Here is a 16,033-nt window from a genome sequence, read left to right on the forward strand (position 1 = left end):
TAGGTGGATGGGGAGGTAAGTTGGTGGATTGGTAGGCGAGTAATTAGGTAGGAAAGGAAAGGAAGTAGCAATTTGAAAGGCACATTTTTCAAACCGAGTTTATCATTATTATCATTAGGTGGGTAGGTAGGTGGGGTGGGAATTAGGTAGGTAAGTATGTACGTAGGCAAATAAGCAGGTAGGTAGGTGGGTAGATAGGCAGGCAAATATGCAGGAAGGTAGGACAGCAGGTCGGTAGGTTAGTAGGGACGTGGATTGTATATTTGCGTCTATTTTGGCTTCCACGTTCTCTTTGCCGGCCAATTTGTGTTGCGCTTGGATCTCGTGGTAAACAGCGCACACGTGGGAAGAGGCAACGTTAACAGCACGTAGCTCGTCGTTACTAATTGCTCTTTTAATAATCCACGCAGGGAACAAAGGGTTCCTTAGGAATACACAACAGAAACTAAGTGCCTATAACGAGCGGAGCCCACACACTCTGCGGCACAGGAGAGGGTATAACAACAACAACAAATGCTCACGGAGGGGGGCAGGGGGAGAATCAAGCAAACTTCTAGCGGCTATGAGATACGTCTCCTGCAAACTCACGCGTTTTTTCCCGAGGAACTGCGCGAGAGAGAGAGAGCGCGCGAGTGTAAATTAAAGCCATCGCCGTCGGGCCTCCGCGGCGCGGGATTACGCCGCGACGAGACTCGCGCGCTTTATTTTGCCGTCTCATTAGTCTGAGATTCAGCTCGAGCACGACCCGCTTTGCTCCAAACCTCAAACGCCTGTCGCGGTCCGACGGCTGCGAGGAGGAGGCTGGGACCCCCCGTCCGGTGACAAAGCCTTCATTCACCACCCCCCCCCCGCCCACCCGGCTCTCTCGCCTACCCCGCGCCACTTCACACGCGAGCGATTATTATATTTTCTGCAGTGGCCACGGCTGGCTATGCACGGTGCCGAGTCTCATTACGGGCCCCACATCCCTACCTGCCGCCGCAAGGAATTTGAAAAATCCACACCAGCTGACGCTGCTGCTGCTGCAGCGCAACGCTGCCGCAGACGAACAACCCCACACCACCCCCACCCGCAGCCCACACTCCCCGCCGCCACACCGTCTCCCCCCGCTCCCCGCCCCGCCAATCGCGGCCCAGAACTCCCACCGCTTCTCACCAGGGGACAGCGGCACGCAGACCTGACCGGCGTTAAATCCGTGACGATGGGCAAGTAAGCAATTTGTTGCCCAAAAGAGCAGCGGTCTATTTGCGCAGTCGGTAGACTGGCAAAAAAAAGCGCGCGGGCAGCGAGCGCGCCAATAAGGTGCATTAGTGCAGGCTCACGGAACCGGCCCCCACACCCGGCCCGGCCGCACCGCTCCCCCCCCCCCCCAACCGGGCTGCCCGGCTACCCCCCCCTGCCTCCTCCCCCTAGCGAGGAACCTTGACCCTGGTTTTAATTGCCCGAGCTTTCTAAAAAGAAAAAACGCGGCGGCCGTGGCCAGAGAGCTCATTCGGAGCAGGGTTTTATATTCCTTCGGCTTAAATGCGCGCACGCGCACGCGGAGAGACGGAGCTGCCGGCTCAACATCCCTCTGCGAGCCGGACGCGCGCTCTGCGATACCCAACGCTGCTGCTGCTGCTGCGGCATCATCCATCACCGCGGTGGCTCGCGAGGGCCGCGAGAAAGCAGGCGCAGGGGTTCGTCTTGGCGGCGAGCGAGCGAGCTTCCGCACGACCACCTGACTGCCAACCACGATCACCGGGGAGCTGAACTTTCCGTGATTTATTACATCCTCGGTATATTACTTAACGCACTGCAGGCTCCCAATATCCACGGTGCACGGTGGTGCCTATAATGGTCCCCGCATCATTTTGTGATATTCTATTGTTGCTACTTTCATAATCGTTAAAGTGCATTACCGAAGAGCGACTCGCCGGGTCGTAGAATTAACTCACTTCCGTAAAATGTACTTTTCGGCACGTTTGGCCAATCCCACCCTCTTTGGGGATCGTTTTGGCACGAGGTTGTTAACGCACATCGATCCAAGTGTTCATTCCACATTCAATGCAGAAGCTAAGTGCGTATTGTATGTCATACAGGGAGCGGTGGTGCAGCGGTTAGCGGACTGTGCTACAAACCCGGTGGCTCGAGTTCGATTCCCACTCATGGACAACACCATGAGCCTTCTCTAGGTCACCTCAGCCTCAAATGAGTACCTGGTGCTGGATGTAAACACTGCCAATGGAGAGACAAAGGTGGTCGAGCGTTGATGACCCTTATTCATAGCACAAAGAGAGCCAGAAAAACGTCGCCCATCATATTTTTCCTTGCAAGGCTACGGTGTTGCTGACGAACGCGCGAGTCGCTCTGTTATTGTTGCTCGCGCAACACTGCCAACACAGCAGCAGCAGCAACAGCGACATCACCTAATAATTTGAAATAAAATAAGAAGTCTGGGAGTCATCAGAAGCGACGAGTCGTGATTCAGGAGCAGAGAGGCGGTGGGAAGCGTTCATTCAGCCGCAACAGCGACGACGTGCGGACGAAACGGAACCCGGGGCAACAGTAAAGATCCCCCGTATAGCCTCAACAGACTGCTGGGGCAAGTGCTGTTGGCGAGCAGCACCTGTGAAGGACGGAGTAGAAATGATTGGCCACGAGAGTACGGAGCCGGGGAGGCTACGTACGCTCGCGACTGACCGTTTGTGCGCGTCGCTCACCTAAGAAGCCCATCTGAGAGCTGTCCACCATGAACTCAATCCCGTACACCTCCAGCGGCTTCACATCCTGGAAGGCCACAGGCAGAGTAGGGCTCATCAATTATCATTCGTCAGCATCAAAAACCCAATCCTGTCAATGACTTTAAAAACCCGCATCTGTTCATTTAGATGCCATGTGAATTAAAATTGAAAAATATATATACGGAGTATGTTGCATTTTCTTTTTATATTAAAGATACATTTTTTTGTTAGACTGTTTCTCCCGCTGATATAGTCTGTCGAGAAGACGGTTGTTCATTTACCAAGGCAATCCGTGGTGTGATTTCCTGTTAAAATTGATACGCAACAAATGACTAAATTGAGACCATACATAGCAATTATCGCTCCCTACTGGCAAACTAATGCCCCAAGTCACTTTTGCAAATGAGACTCATCCAGTCGCGAGTTGTCACTGTTAAACAAAGTAACACAAATAAATGCAAAAATTACTATTATAATGTTTAAAGAAAATATTCGACTAGAGAACGGGTTATTGTCGGCAGCAACGGCTCACCTCCTGGGCTGCCTTGCAGCTCGTTACTATGCTTCTGCAGCAAATGTGAGATGCGATTTGCATGAACGATGCCGTATTAAACTAAACATTATTAAGATGATGAAATTATGATGATGATAATGACGATGCTAGCGCGGAGACCTTACCCGGCTGACGAGGGAGAGCGTCTTGCTGTCCTCCTGGTAGCGCAGCAGCGAGACGCTCTTCATGATGTCGGCGGCGAGGATGAAGTTCTTGATGCTGATCATCTGGTGGATGTAGAGCTGCGTGTCGATAAAGGCCATGCCCTGCAGCTCGTTGTTCTTGAGGCTCCACAGGAAGATCTGTCAACAAGTGGCAACAACAACTAAAACGTCAACATCGCCGTCCGCGTCGTCATCAGCCATGATCAATCCACTGCTGGATGAAGGAAACCTCCCCCAAGCCATTTGCCACATTTTTCCATCCAGCGACGCAATTGATTGCCTTGCACCCACGCGCAGGACGATTTCATCGATCCGTCTCATCGGTGGACGTCCTCTGGAGGAAAGCAAGGAGGGGGGGGGGGAAAGTGGGGGCAGGTGGGGAGGGGGGGGGCGGTGTGCAGGGGGGTGGGTGTTAAGAAACTTGGCCATTATTTTAACTGCTGCGCCAAGAGGATGAACCGGCGACCTCTGAATTGTTACGTCGAGCGCGCTTACCGTTACACCAAGACCACTTCCCTTAATAAACTGAACCAAGGGGAAATTATTGGTTGGGGGAACATATCGGAGGTGGGGGGGGAGAAAGAAGGGAGAGGGCTATTTCTGTGCACAGTCCTGGGGGGGGGAGGGAGGGATATATGTTCAGGTACAAACACAGACTGGCCACAATCATGTCTGCATTAGAAAGGATTTAATATGGCAGGGTAGAAAGCAATGGGAACTTAAGTCATTGATTTATCAATTATAAATCACTTCTTGTGTTTACGATACATTCACCCAATCATGATGTTGAAGAATATTTACAATTTACACAAATTATGTGCAGTGGCTAATTCGTGGACTGCGCTACAAACCGCGCTACCCAAGTTCGAGACCCGCTCACGGCCAATAACAGTGGCGAATATTTGAACTTGTCTTGGGACTCCCCCAAGTCGACTCGGCATTAAATGAGTATCTGGTGCGGTGTGTAACCATTACCACTGATAGCTCCGTGCCACTGCTACAATCAGTCGCGTGTGATATCCCAACCCACACTGGGCAACGTGGAGCATTATGGTCAAAAAGACCAAAGGTCCCCCAAATATCCCTTTAACAGACTGTTGTGGCAAGTGCTGTGAGCATCTATTAAAGTCGGCACGGCACACGAGGGGGTGCCCGACCACCTTTGTCTTCCCGGTGGTAATGTTTACACACTGTACCAGGTGTACTCAAGTACGGGAGGCTCTAGACCGGTTAGATCATCATCACTGCTGTTGGCCATGAGCGGGAATCGAACTCGGGTCAGCGGGTTCGTAACGCAGCGCGATAACCACATACACATGCAGGGCTACGTGCGATTAGTGTCATTCTGAAATAAATTAACAATTCAAATCATTCCACGTGGGCGCCAACACCTCTCAGCCTTCCACTTTGTTTCCGCGGCCCGCTCAGGCCGGGGCAGTCGCGGCTCGTCGTCCGCGCCCTACAGCAGCACACTCTCGTCGCGTTCCTGCTCAAAGCGCGAGCCACTGCGCGCGTGCTCGTACAGCGGTCGTCCGTCCGGTCGGTCGCCAACCGCGATAAACAAAATAAGGAACGGCGAGCTCCGAGCGAAACCCCCACCCCCCCCGCACCCCGAGCGCGAAACTCACAAGGCTCTCGGCGGCGTCGCCGCGCTTGGCCGTACGCGGCACGGCCCAACAATATTGGGGATCTGCCAGCCTCATTGTTTATTTGGCGCTAAGCAGACTCCGCAATGCACACAAAAGTCAAATGATTAATGTGTTGGCAGCGGGGCAGGTGGGTGGTACGGAATACTTGCACACGAAAATGTTGCGTGCTCGAGCGGTGGCGTGGTTTTCATTGTAAGTTTTCGAGGTTTTTTTCCTTTAGAAGGCAGTCGATATATTCTCTCGACGGTGTAAATATTGATGGGAATGCTGCGGTAATATGTCGTGCTAAAAAATTAGTAAACAGACAGGCTTCCTCAGAAGACCAAGAGGAGAGCCGTGCAGACCAATGTATAACTAATTAAACAATGCCTTATGTTCATCGTCATCATCATCCGCCATGAACTATCCACTGCCGGATTAAGGCCTGCACCGACCAGGGTAGCAAATTAACGTCAGAGATGCGCCGCAATTGCCGTTGGGGTGTGGGGAAGGCCTTCGTCCCACAGTGAGTGGATTGGCAAGGGCGATGTTCAATCAATCTTGTTCATTATTTACGCAGGAAACCTGCACTTGGGGTCTCCAGGTGCTATCTCTAGTATCCCGCTTGGTGCATTTGGTCAGCTGCCATTGATTGGTTTCATTGTATGGGAAGACATTCCCGTGATAAAAACTCGACAGGCAGATAAACAAAAACTGGCTCAGAGGCACAGCAGGGCCAGGGTCAGGGGTGAACGAGGCGTGACATCAGCCAGCACGCGGCGTCACCGCATCACCTACACGCAGCTCCATTCGTTAACTATCGGCGATATCAGGCGGTACAGTTCAGACGACAACGACAAGCCGGCACTTGCCCGAGCCGTGCCGAGCCAGCCCGGCACGAGCCAGCCCGGCACGAGCCAGCCCGGCACGAGCCAGCCCGGCACGAGCCAGCCCGGCACGAGCCAGCCCGGCACGAGCCAGCCCGGCACGAGCCCGGCACGAGCCCGGCACGAGCCCGGCACGAGCCCGGCACGAGCCCGGCACAAGCCCGGCACGAGCCCGGCACGGCCCGGTTTGTGCGGTGGAAAAGAAGCGTCCCCCACCTTCTGCCCGATGGCCGAGACGAGAAACCCATTGCAGTGGCAGAGTGCGGTCACGGGCCCCTTCTGTTCCTTCTCGTACAGCACCTTGAACTTGTTCTTGGTGATGGGCTGCCCGGGCTCCGGCACCACCTCGATCACGTCCATGATGAGAATCTACGGCGAAGGAGGAGGACACGGGGCCGCTGAGCTGCGTACACCCTGGCAGGCTCAATGCCCGTGTATAGGCCGGTGCCGTGGGCAACTTGCGCCGCACAGAGACAAGATGCCCACTGGGGGTCCAGAAACTTTGCTACACCGCAGCAGGGCACTGGAACGGATGAGCTGAGACGGAAGGTGCTCCGAGTCGCCGAGGCATCTCGGCGAACTATAAAAGCAAATCGAAATCCTTAAACCCTCAGCCCTCGGTTCCCCCCAAAGAGGCAAGACGTTTGGCAGTGTATCGGTCGATGGGGTGGGGAGAGGGGGCGGGTAAGGACGGATGCAAAGACTTTTACCTAACCAACTGAGAGAGAGAGAATCTTAAACAATCTTTGTAGGTGCTTGGCGATGTCAAGACGATGGATTCACTCACCCGTAAATGAGTACCCCGGCGTTTGAACATTTTTCCATGTGCTCCAGGAGTTAATGTGTGCATTGTCCCGACTGAAATGCAGCGAGTTTTATCGCGCATGCACGCGTGCGCGGCGACCCGAGTTCGATTAACGCTCATCTGAACCTGCCCTGGGCCTTCTCCCCTAGGTCGACTAAGCCTCAATTGAGTACTTGGTGCGATGTGTAAAAACACGAGGGAGACAAAGGCGAACGGGCGTGGTACTGGCCACCCAACCCCTCGTGTGCTTTTCCGGCCTTCATCGGTGCTCGCTAACAGCACTTGCCCCAAAAGTCTGTTAAGGCTATAAGGGGGATCTTCGTCTTTGTGACCCCCCTACTTGCCGGCGACCCTGGGAGGCCCTTGCGCTTTAGAAACGCGCAGGGGCGTCCGCCGTCCTGCACGTACCCTGCCTCGGCAGGTGACCTCCTCGCCATGAACCAGGCACGTCCCGGCCGCCAGGTACCCCTTGACTCCCGACACGGTCTCCTCGCTCTTCAGGGAGATGTTCTTGAGGCACGTTACATGCTCCCAGTCCTCCAGGTCGATTCTGGAACGCGAGGAGAGTCGATTCGTCAATAAAACAAAAATAATTGTAATCGACCGCTCTTTCTGGGGTCGGTTAAGCCTCGGGAAACCGATTGCGACCCGCGACCACGAACACAAAGCGGCTGGTGTTGATGTCACTCTGCCCCGCCGTCCCGTCACCTTCCATATATAGCGCCTACGCTATCACATGTTTTATTGATTGCTAGACAGATTGCTACGTGTTGATGTCTCTCCGGGTCCTCCGGTTTTTCCCTCCACATCTAGAAAACATGCGTTTTGAGCATTTAGCTGCGAAACATTTTCAGACGAAAAGACACTTTGTTGGGCTATCATTTGTGACCAGGTCACTTCTGAAAAAGAGCTGTAAAGCTCAGTGGGCCTTACCAAGTAAAATAAAAATAAAATGAAAAGTAAAAAATTGTTAAGTTTTACTTGAAACGAATGACGCAAATCCGAAACATACTAAATTATTATCACGACAGCGTGATTCTCAATGGTTCAGTGTTGCTCTTGGAATCCATGGGAAAACAACCCCGCACCTCCGATGAGCACAGTTGGCTGCATTCTGTGCGAAAGAAGTTCAACATACATGCGTACATACATACATACACTCACTCCCAGACCACCAGCTCCCAATCGCTGGGCAGCACCGATTCGTGGGAACCACGCCAACCAAGAAACAGAAGACGGCTTTCATGTGCCGAGCAGCGCGCTACGCTACGCACCTGGTGTTAGGGATGGTCTCCCAGCTGACGGGCGAAATGAGCTGAATGGAGAACTTCTCCTGGGTAGGGTAGATGAACCGCTCGTCTGCGAAAGGGAGGAAAACCACTCGCTGAAATCGTAATCGGCGCCAGCGGGTGTGTTCCCAAGTCTGTAGGGCCTCGGTTAAGGCGTGGAGCACAGACGTGGAAGCGTGGGATGTTGCTGCTGCCCTTTGCTGCCCACAACATAGCACCCCCCCATCATTATAACACCTGTTACACACGGCGGTCATATGCATGTATGTCGAGCTTGTTTCGCACCGTACGTAGCGAAACGTGCTAATCGGAGGTGCAGGGTAAGGACGACAAACTAAACAAGAAAAGCAGTTGTAAAGAAATGGGTTTTCAATCGAGATTATTCAAAAGTGCATAGCTCCAATGGCTTCCTAATATCTGTGATGCAGTGACCATCTATGTTCGATGGTTAGATATTGCAGGTGTAACCCCATTTGCAATTCTAGATCTGATAGCAAAACAATCATGAGCATCTTCGGGGATAATATAGATGATGTCATGTATTACAAATTTGCGTCACAAAATAACAACATACATCTTCACGAAAAGGTCCTTGCCTATAACATCTGGAAGCTCATAAATTGCATGCCGACACATGTCCAGAGTTTACCTGTACTGAACCAATGCTGCTGAAATTATGCAATCCCACAAGGCCTTGTGGATGATGCAAAGCGTGAATAAAAACCTTAAATTTGTTTGTGTCAAGTGGACATTGTCTGCTGAGGCCCAGGGCCAGTTCAGATAATCGTCACTGATGTTGGCCGTGAGAGAAAATCGAACTGGGGTAGTCGGGTTCGCAGCGCAGCGCGCTAACCGCCACACTACCGCTTCCCAGGACCACTCCAGTACACACACACACACGCATGCAAACGCGCGCACCTCTGTCCACCATCTCAAACTCCTTCTCCTCGCCGCTCATCCTCGGGATGCGGTTGCAAATTTCCAAAACGCTCGTGGTCACGGCGAACACCTTCGCACGCCGGCACACAACATCCAGGAGGACAGCGACACAGCAACGCGAGCAAGCCTTTGTCATCGATCGATTGATCCGCTGCTGAATGACGGCCGACCCAGACGCGCAGGCCGTGGCGGATATTCGACTGACCACACTCGGCCCGGGTTGGTTGGCGCGAGGTTGGCTGGGAGGCCCAGGGCGCGTCGACATGGGGGAGCACACAGAACCGCCCGACGGATTTGGCTGCAGTGCTGCCCCTCGCCGCTCACATCGTGGCACATCCTCACGGCCGCCACCTTACGGCAGCGAGTTTGCGCACTGCCGTCACACCCACGCAGGTGCTAGGCAGGCTCAAGCCTGCTGAGCTTCTGAGACGTGACAAAATTCGGGGTTGCATTTCAGGTGACTTGGTCGTCACCGTATGAGTGACACGGGGGCAGGGAATCACGTAGGAGTCGTGGGAAACTCACGCCAACTCCCGAGTGCAGTGTAAACAGCACTGTTTAAAAAAATCACCTGTTACAGATTGCTATGTATTACCAATTGCTATGCATTACCAATTGCTATGCATTACCGATTGCTATGCATTACCGATTGATATCGGAGATTTAAAAATCATAAAGGTGATCAGCTACACTACTCCAGTAAGCTTAGAGCAGTGTGCTCCGTTATCCGCACTGTTTGGGGAAAGACACCTAAGCAATGTTTGTGGTTAATAATAATAACAACGTACAGCCCATTGTCAATCCACTGCCTTGCCAAGTGGAGTTAAGTTTAGTTTCACCAGGTAGGGTGAGAAGTCACAAGACCAGGAGCAGCCTCATTTGAAAGCGTGACCTGGGGGTCACCAAAATTGATAAAAGCAAAACAAACCGACACAAAAGCACAGCAACGAAGCGAAGAGAAACCGGCGCAAAAAATCAGCGGCGCCCGGCGTCGTCGCGCACCTTGGACTCGACGTGGTAGACGATGTGGTGCGGCGTGCAGCGCAGCGGAATCTTGCGCAGCGGCCACGACGAGTCGTAGGAGAGGTGCGTTGGCAGGACGCTGATTCGCAAGTCTCCCTGCGAACGCAGGGCGCCGTGCCACGTCACTCAAGTGCCGTGGCACGGCACGGCCGACCGACCACCGACCGAGCGAGCGAGGCCGCAGGTTTTATTATACCAGAGACGACCGCGCAGTTACGACGGCAGGAGACGCCGTGACAACGCGCGGTGGAAATCCGAGAGGAGCAGTGCACAAAGCGCGCGTCCCAAACCGGCAAAACGACACGGCCTTTTCCACCCAATGTACGACAACGTGCAGGGCCAAAGAGGTCGTTCTAATTATCTTCTTGAATGAACCATATTATTTGATGCGTAATGTACGATGTGCATTATGCATAAAATAATGTAATGAACCATATTATTGTATGTAATAATGCATTTGCACGGCTGGCTAAGTACTGTGCGAAAGAAGTTCAACATGCATACATTTGAACATATACATTTCAAAAAGAAGACAAAGATCCCCCGTATAGCCTCAACAGACTGTTGGGGCAAGTGCTGTTAGCGGGGGGGGGGGGGGCGGGTGGGTGCCCGGCCACCTTTGTCTCCCCAGTGGCGATGTTGACACACTGCACCAGGTTAAGTCGACCTAGGGGAGGCCCCGGACCAGTTCAGATAATCGATACTGGTACTCACCGTGAGCGTGAATCGAACGCGAGTCGCCTTAAGCGCAGTGTGCTTAATGCTACACTACCGTATAATTACAGTATATGTCCATGTCTCCCGGTCACAACGCAAAATTAAAACATTACGCACAGGTACCTGTGTACTCAATAAACAGTACAATGTACTGCATCGCGCACACACGTACTGTGTAGTGCACTGTAAAAAAACGAACGATCATTGGATGTTTGGCTGCGCGGCATGAGAGAATGCGTTCCGTTAGCTACGCTCGTTACAAATGGGGGATCGTTTTAATAAGCACGATGTGTTCCAGCGAGTTAATATTGTAGATTAGTATACGGGGATGTTTGTATAGCGGGTGTGAACTGAGAATGACGATGAACAGAAAAAGCAACTTTGGGAACTGCCTTAGTGACACTGTCACTCATCGCAACGTGAAAATGCAACATGCAGACTGGAAAAAAATAGGTTAAAGAACAACAATAAAGAAAAGCATGTTGCTTGCAAACAGCGGGAATGTACGACTCCCATCACACCTTGCATGAATGTCATCGCAATATTCTCGGCCTAATCCAATGCGATTGGGGAGTTCCGGCTACCTTACCTTACTTTATATTTATAAAGCGACTTACTTAGTTCAAGGTGTTGTGCTGCTGTGTGTGAGCAGCACAACACCTTTGCGCGATGATGAACCAGAAATTAACAAGTGGTGGCGGCACCAGCAGCAGCAACACCAGCAGCACCAGCAGCAGCAGCAGCACCAGCAGCAGCACCAGCAGCAACACCAGCACCAGCAGCACCACCAGCAGTAGAAACAGAAACACCAGCAGCAGCACCACCACCAGCTGCACCACCAGCAGCAGCACCAGCAGCACCACCAGCAGCACACCAGCAACACCAGCAGCACCACCACCAGCTGCACCACCAGCAGCAACACCAGCAGCACCAGCACCACCAGCAGTAGAAACAGAAACACCAGCAGCAGCACCACCACCAGCTGCACCACCAGCAGCAACACCAGCAGCACCAGCAGCAGCACCAGCAGCACCAGCAGCACCACCACCAGCAGCACACCAGCAACACCAGCAGCACCAGCAGCAGCAGCAGCAGCAGCACCAGCACCAGCAGCACCACCACCAGCAGCACCACCAGCAGCACCAGCAGCACCAGCAGCACCAGCAGAACCAGCAGCAGCAAAGGCAGCTCACCCGCTTGTTGAAGTAGAGGAATCCTCTGGGGCAGTTGACGTTGTGGAAGGCGGCGAAGGACTCGATGGGTCCGTCGATGTGCATGGGGTGCATGCGGAGGGCTCCTCGCGACGTCATGAACACCCAGTGGGGGAAGGGCCCGCAGATGAACACCTGCCCAGAGCGCGGCAGCAGCGGGCGAACACGAGGGTCAAGTAATGCTTTTTTGTGTATTCCTCGCCTTAGAAAAAGATGAAAAATCACGCACGCAGGAATTTCTGTCGCGCTTTCTAGCGTGCATCTGTCCCCGGGAATGATTTAATTATTGATGTCAAGGACCATTCGATCAAGTCCCGGAATGGCAACTCAGCTTTATATGAATATTTCGGTTAAACTGCACAGGGCACCAGTAACATTTAGGCACCCAGCAGCATTTGTTCAAAGAGCCTGGCTCTGCTGATGAGACCCAGAAAGTAAAAAACCGGTCCAGAGTTTAGTTGCTTAAACACACACTGCTGGATAATGTGGGTTTGGGAAGCAAATATATTTGATCGCCTTTACGGCAGTTATCGTGCCCCCGGCATTACAGAAAGATGGCGCATCGACGTTTTGAACCCCAAGCGTTGAAAAAAAATAAAAGATTAAACTATAAAACTAAAACTTTATAAAACTAAACTATTTTTATCTTACCAGGTAAGGCCCACTGAGCTATGTAGCTCTTTTTCAGAAGCAAGCAGCAGGCGTCAGGGTCGGGATCGAACCTACGACCTCTTGTATACCAGGCGAGGTGGTTAACATCTCCTAGCCATCGTGATGATGTTGAGAGAGACACGCAAACTCCAAATATACAAGCAGCAGGTGTCAGGGTCAGGATCGAACCCACGACCTCCTGTATACCAGGCAAGGTAATTAACATCTCACCACCGCGGTGAACAAAAAAATCAAACACTGGAGCGGACCTCACCCCCGAGTATCCCGAGACGTCGTCGAAGGTGCGGAAGCGGACGACGCGGCCCCTCACCGCCGCCGTCTCGTCCTGTGCGCCGTCGGCACCGCCGGCCGGCTCCCCGTCGACCTTCCGGGAGGAGGGGCGAGCCTTCCGCTCGCGGAACGTGATGGCGTGCTGCACCTGCGGAGACCGTGTCGGGGCGTCGCTCCGATAAACGCCCGCGCAAAGCCGGCTTTTGGGCCAAAAAGGGGGCGGCTGGGCGACGTGAACTGGGAACTGGGCAGGAGACCTCCGGAGTTTCGAGGGCTTCGAAGCCCAGATATGAGGGGGCTCGTGGGAGTCTCGTGACGCTGGACCAAGGTCAATGAGCTCCCCCGCCACTGCAAACGCTGCTCTCCATGAATGGCACATTGAGCGTATGTGTGTACACTCTACTTTTTTTGTGCTGTACGTAACCAAAAGGTGTGGGCGGGGGGGAGGACAAGAAACTAAATACAACAAGCAGTTCTAAAGAAATTTTGTCAATTTCGATTTAACAGTGCAGACAGCTCCAGAAACCCATCTGAAAGAGTGCGATGTGGTGACCGTCTTGGTTCGATGGCGAGGCAAAAGCCGCCGCGAGGATGACCGGAGTTCCAGTGATGATGGTTTGTGCTCGTTGACGTTATTAAATGTCGTCACTTCATAATGCAGCTGGTCTGCAATTAAACTAACGGGGGGGGCACCTCCCTCCTACCTTTTTAAAGCGCACTTTCAGGTTGTTGATGGTGAGCAGCGAGTCGTAGGGAAAAGCCTCGTAGATGAGCAGCTCCTGGTCCACATACACCTGCAGGTATCACACACACACAGATACACCATCCCAAGACACTGACTACGCAGTAACGCCACGGTCTGCCGTGATCGATCGTCGGCAGCGTTTCCTGAAGCCGTCCAAACCGGCTCACTCGCCAACGTCGACACGAGCGTACAAATGTCACCTTCCAACCCCGCACCCCCTCTCCACCATTCGCACAGTTGGCAACGTACGGTGCAAAACAAGTTCAACACACATTAATAAATACCACACGAAACAAGAGCCCGCGCGTGGCCGTGCATTTTGAGGTTCCTTGTCGCCGGACCGAAGCCGAAGGTCACAACGCAGGCTTTAAAGTTACGGTCCAACACGTAACTACCTACGCGAGGGGCTGCCCCCTGCAAAAGGCGCGTCCGTTGGACGGCGCGGGACTCACGAAGAGGAAGGGCTTGGATTGGCGGTGCCCCAGGCCGGCGAGGAGCAGCTCGTGCACCACCGGCATCTCCCCCTGCCGCGCCGCCGCCCCCTCCTCCTTCTTGGCCTCGACGGCGGCGGCCTGCCCCGAGGAACTGTCCACGAGGACGCGCTGACCCACGGGGAAGTTCTTCACCAGGAACACGAGCCGCCACTCGGGCAGCTGGTAAATCTGCGGCACAGAGGGCGGGTGGGGGGGGGGGGCAGGCGGGAAGTTAGGACGCATGGGTGCTGTGGCTGGGTGGATGTTTCGGATGTTAGGGATGTGAACATAATCTCGTTCAGTTCTCAATGCGAGCGTGATTTCAGTCCTAGTGCTAGAAGTGGAGTCAGTTCTAGCGCTCTAGATCGTTGGGACTAAGTTACAAAATCTACGTATGTATGTTGAACGTCTGTGCTAATCTGAGATGGCCAGAGCTTACAGGAGATCTTCACGCACCACCCGTGCGGGTGTCCACAGGCCAAAGATAAGGCTAACCTCAATCGACTGTAAGACAGTTCGTTAAGATTTGTCAATACATAATTATTGGAGTTGGTTCAAGTTAAACTCGCCTCCGCATAGCGACCGACACCACTCGATAACGTTCCCACATTCCATTCTCGTGTCCTAGGTTCAACCATTGGTAACAGTTCTGTTCGAGTTCGGTCAGACTCATGTTGTTTTCATTGCAGATTCCATGAACAATTAATAGTCGTGGTGAGTGATGACGGGGGGGGAAGGGGGGTGACGGAGTCAAGAGACTGTGAGTTAGACTGGCGGTTTGGGCTGCGCTACGACTACAGAAGAACCCTCGGATGAGACGACGGACACAGCAATAACGGTGGTCATGTCAGGGCTCCGCAAATGAAATATGAGCAGCGGAATCTTGACCCCCTGTCAAGGGAGATCCACCATAACCCTGACGTGAGTGGCAGGAGGCGCTGGGGCCGACCAAGTGTTTGCGTGTGCGGTGGGGTCACGCGGCGGCCTCGTCAAAACAAATGTGCTGACGATTAAACAAAAAACGAAGAAAAATACTACAAATGTCAACTTTGTCCGCAGATGGGCCACATCCATTCTATCTGAGAGTTTTTCTTTTGTATTTTGACTTTTGCTGCGACCTTTTGTTACAAGTATTGGATAAAAAAATATATATATACGTCGGAAGAAGCAAATATTTGAATTTGGCTGCTCAAGAGGAAATAAAACTTGTTAAAGGAAGATGGAGGATGGGTGGATGATCAGTGGATGATCCATCGAGGATTGGTGGAGGATCGGTCGCTGATCGGTGGATGACTGGTGGATAATCGGTGGAAGATCGGTGGAAGTTCGGTGAAAGTTCGGTGGATAATAAGTGGAGGATTGGTGGGGGATTGGTGGCTAATCGGTGGCTGATCGCTGGCTGATCGGTGGAGGATCGGTGGAGGAGTTGTGTGGGCCTGCGACGACAGCCGTGGCGGCGCCGGACCGTCGCTCACCTCCAGGACGCCGCTGTCGCGCACCAGCGCGCTCCAGAACGTGGGCTCCGCGTGGCCTCGCGCCGCCTTCGCGTGCGCCCTCGCGCTGGCAGCCGCCACCTCCTCCGGGCGGTTGGCCTCGTCGCGCTTGCTCTGCCCGAAGACGGAGGCGTTCGACTCCCCGTACAGCATCTCCTCCTCGTCATCCGCGGAGCTGCGGGGGTCACGACGGGGCGAACGCCGCAGGCGGAAGGGAGTTGAGCGGAAAATAGGTGGTAGAGACGCGAGTAGAGAAGATGAGATGTGGATGGATAGGGGAGGGGAGAGGAGGTGGAGGGAGGGATGAAGGGAGCGAAGGAAGGAAGATGGGTGAGTAGGATGTAGGTAGAAGTACATTCACAAGGTAGATTTAGTTGAAGGTAGGATAGAAGGGAGAGAAGGAAGACACCAGAGAGGGAAGTCAGCACATAGACAGGGAGG

General features: G+C 53.2%; 1 protein-coding gene across 2 annotated transcripts in view; it reads right to left on the reverse strand.

The window, feature by feature from the left end:
- The window catches only part of CPSF1 (cleavage and polyadenylation specific factor 1), a 63,268-nt gene that overhangs the window by 22,240 nt on the left and 24,995 nt on the right, over positions 1-16,033 (reverse strand). For both annotated transcript variants that reach the window (XM_078879552.1, XM_078879551.1), the window contains 12 exons: positions 15,575-15,767; positions 14,079-14,288; positions 13,586-13,675; positions 12,865-13,029; positions 11,922-12,074; positions 9,991-10,107; positions 8,968-9,058; positions 8,035-8,119; positions 7,169-7,310; positions 6,172-6,324; positions 3,402-3,578; positions 2,703-2,769 (listed from right to left, as the gene is read on the reverse strand). In XM_078879552.1, coding sequence (XP_078735678.1) covers positions 2,703-2,769; positions 3,402-3,578; positions 6,172-6,324; positions 7,169-7,310; positions 8,035-8,119; positions 8,968-9,058; positions 9,991-10,107; positions 11,922-12,074; positions 12,865-13,029; positions 13,586-13,675; positions 14,079-14,288; positions 15,575-15,767 — 1,643 coding nt within the window. The remainder of the gene's footprint in view (positions 1-2,702; positions 2,770-3,401; positions 3,579-6,171; positions 6,325-7,168; positions 7,311-8,034; positions 8,120-8,967; positions 9,059-9,990; positions 10,108-11,921; positions 12,075-12,864; positions 13,030-13,585; positions 13,676-14,078; positions 14,289-15,574; positions 15,768-16,033) is intronic.

This window comes from Lampetra fluviatilis, chromosome 54, assembly GCF_964198595.1.
Source record: "Lampetra fluviatilis chromosome 54, kcLamFluv1.1, whole genome shotgun sequence".
Classification (NCBI taxonomy): domain Eukaryota; kingdom Metazoa; phylum Chordata; class Hyperoartia; order Petromyzontiformes; family Petromyzontidae; genus Lampetra; species Lampetra fluviatilis.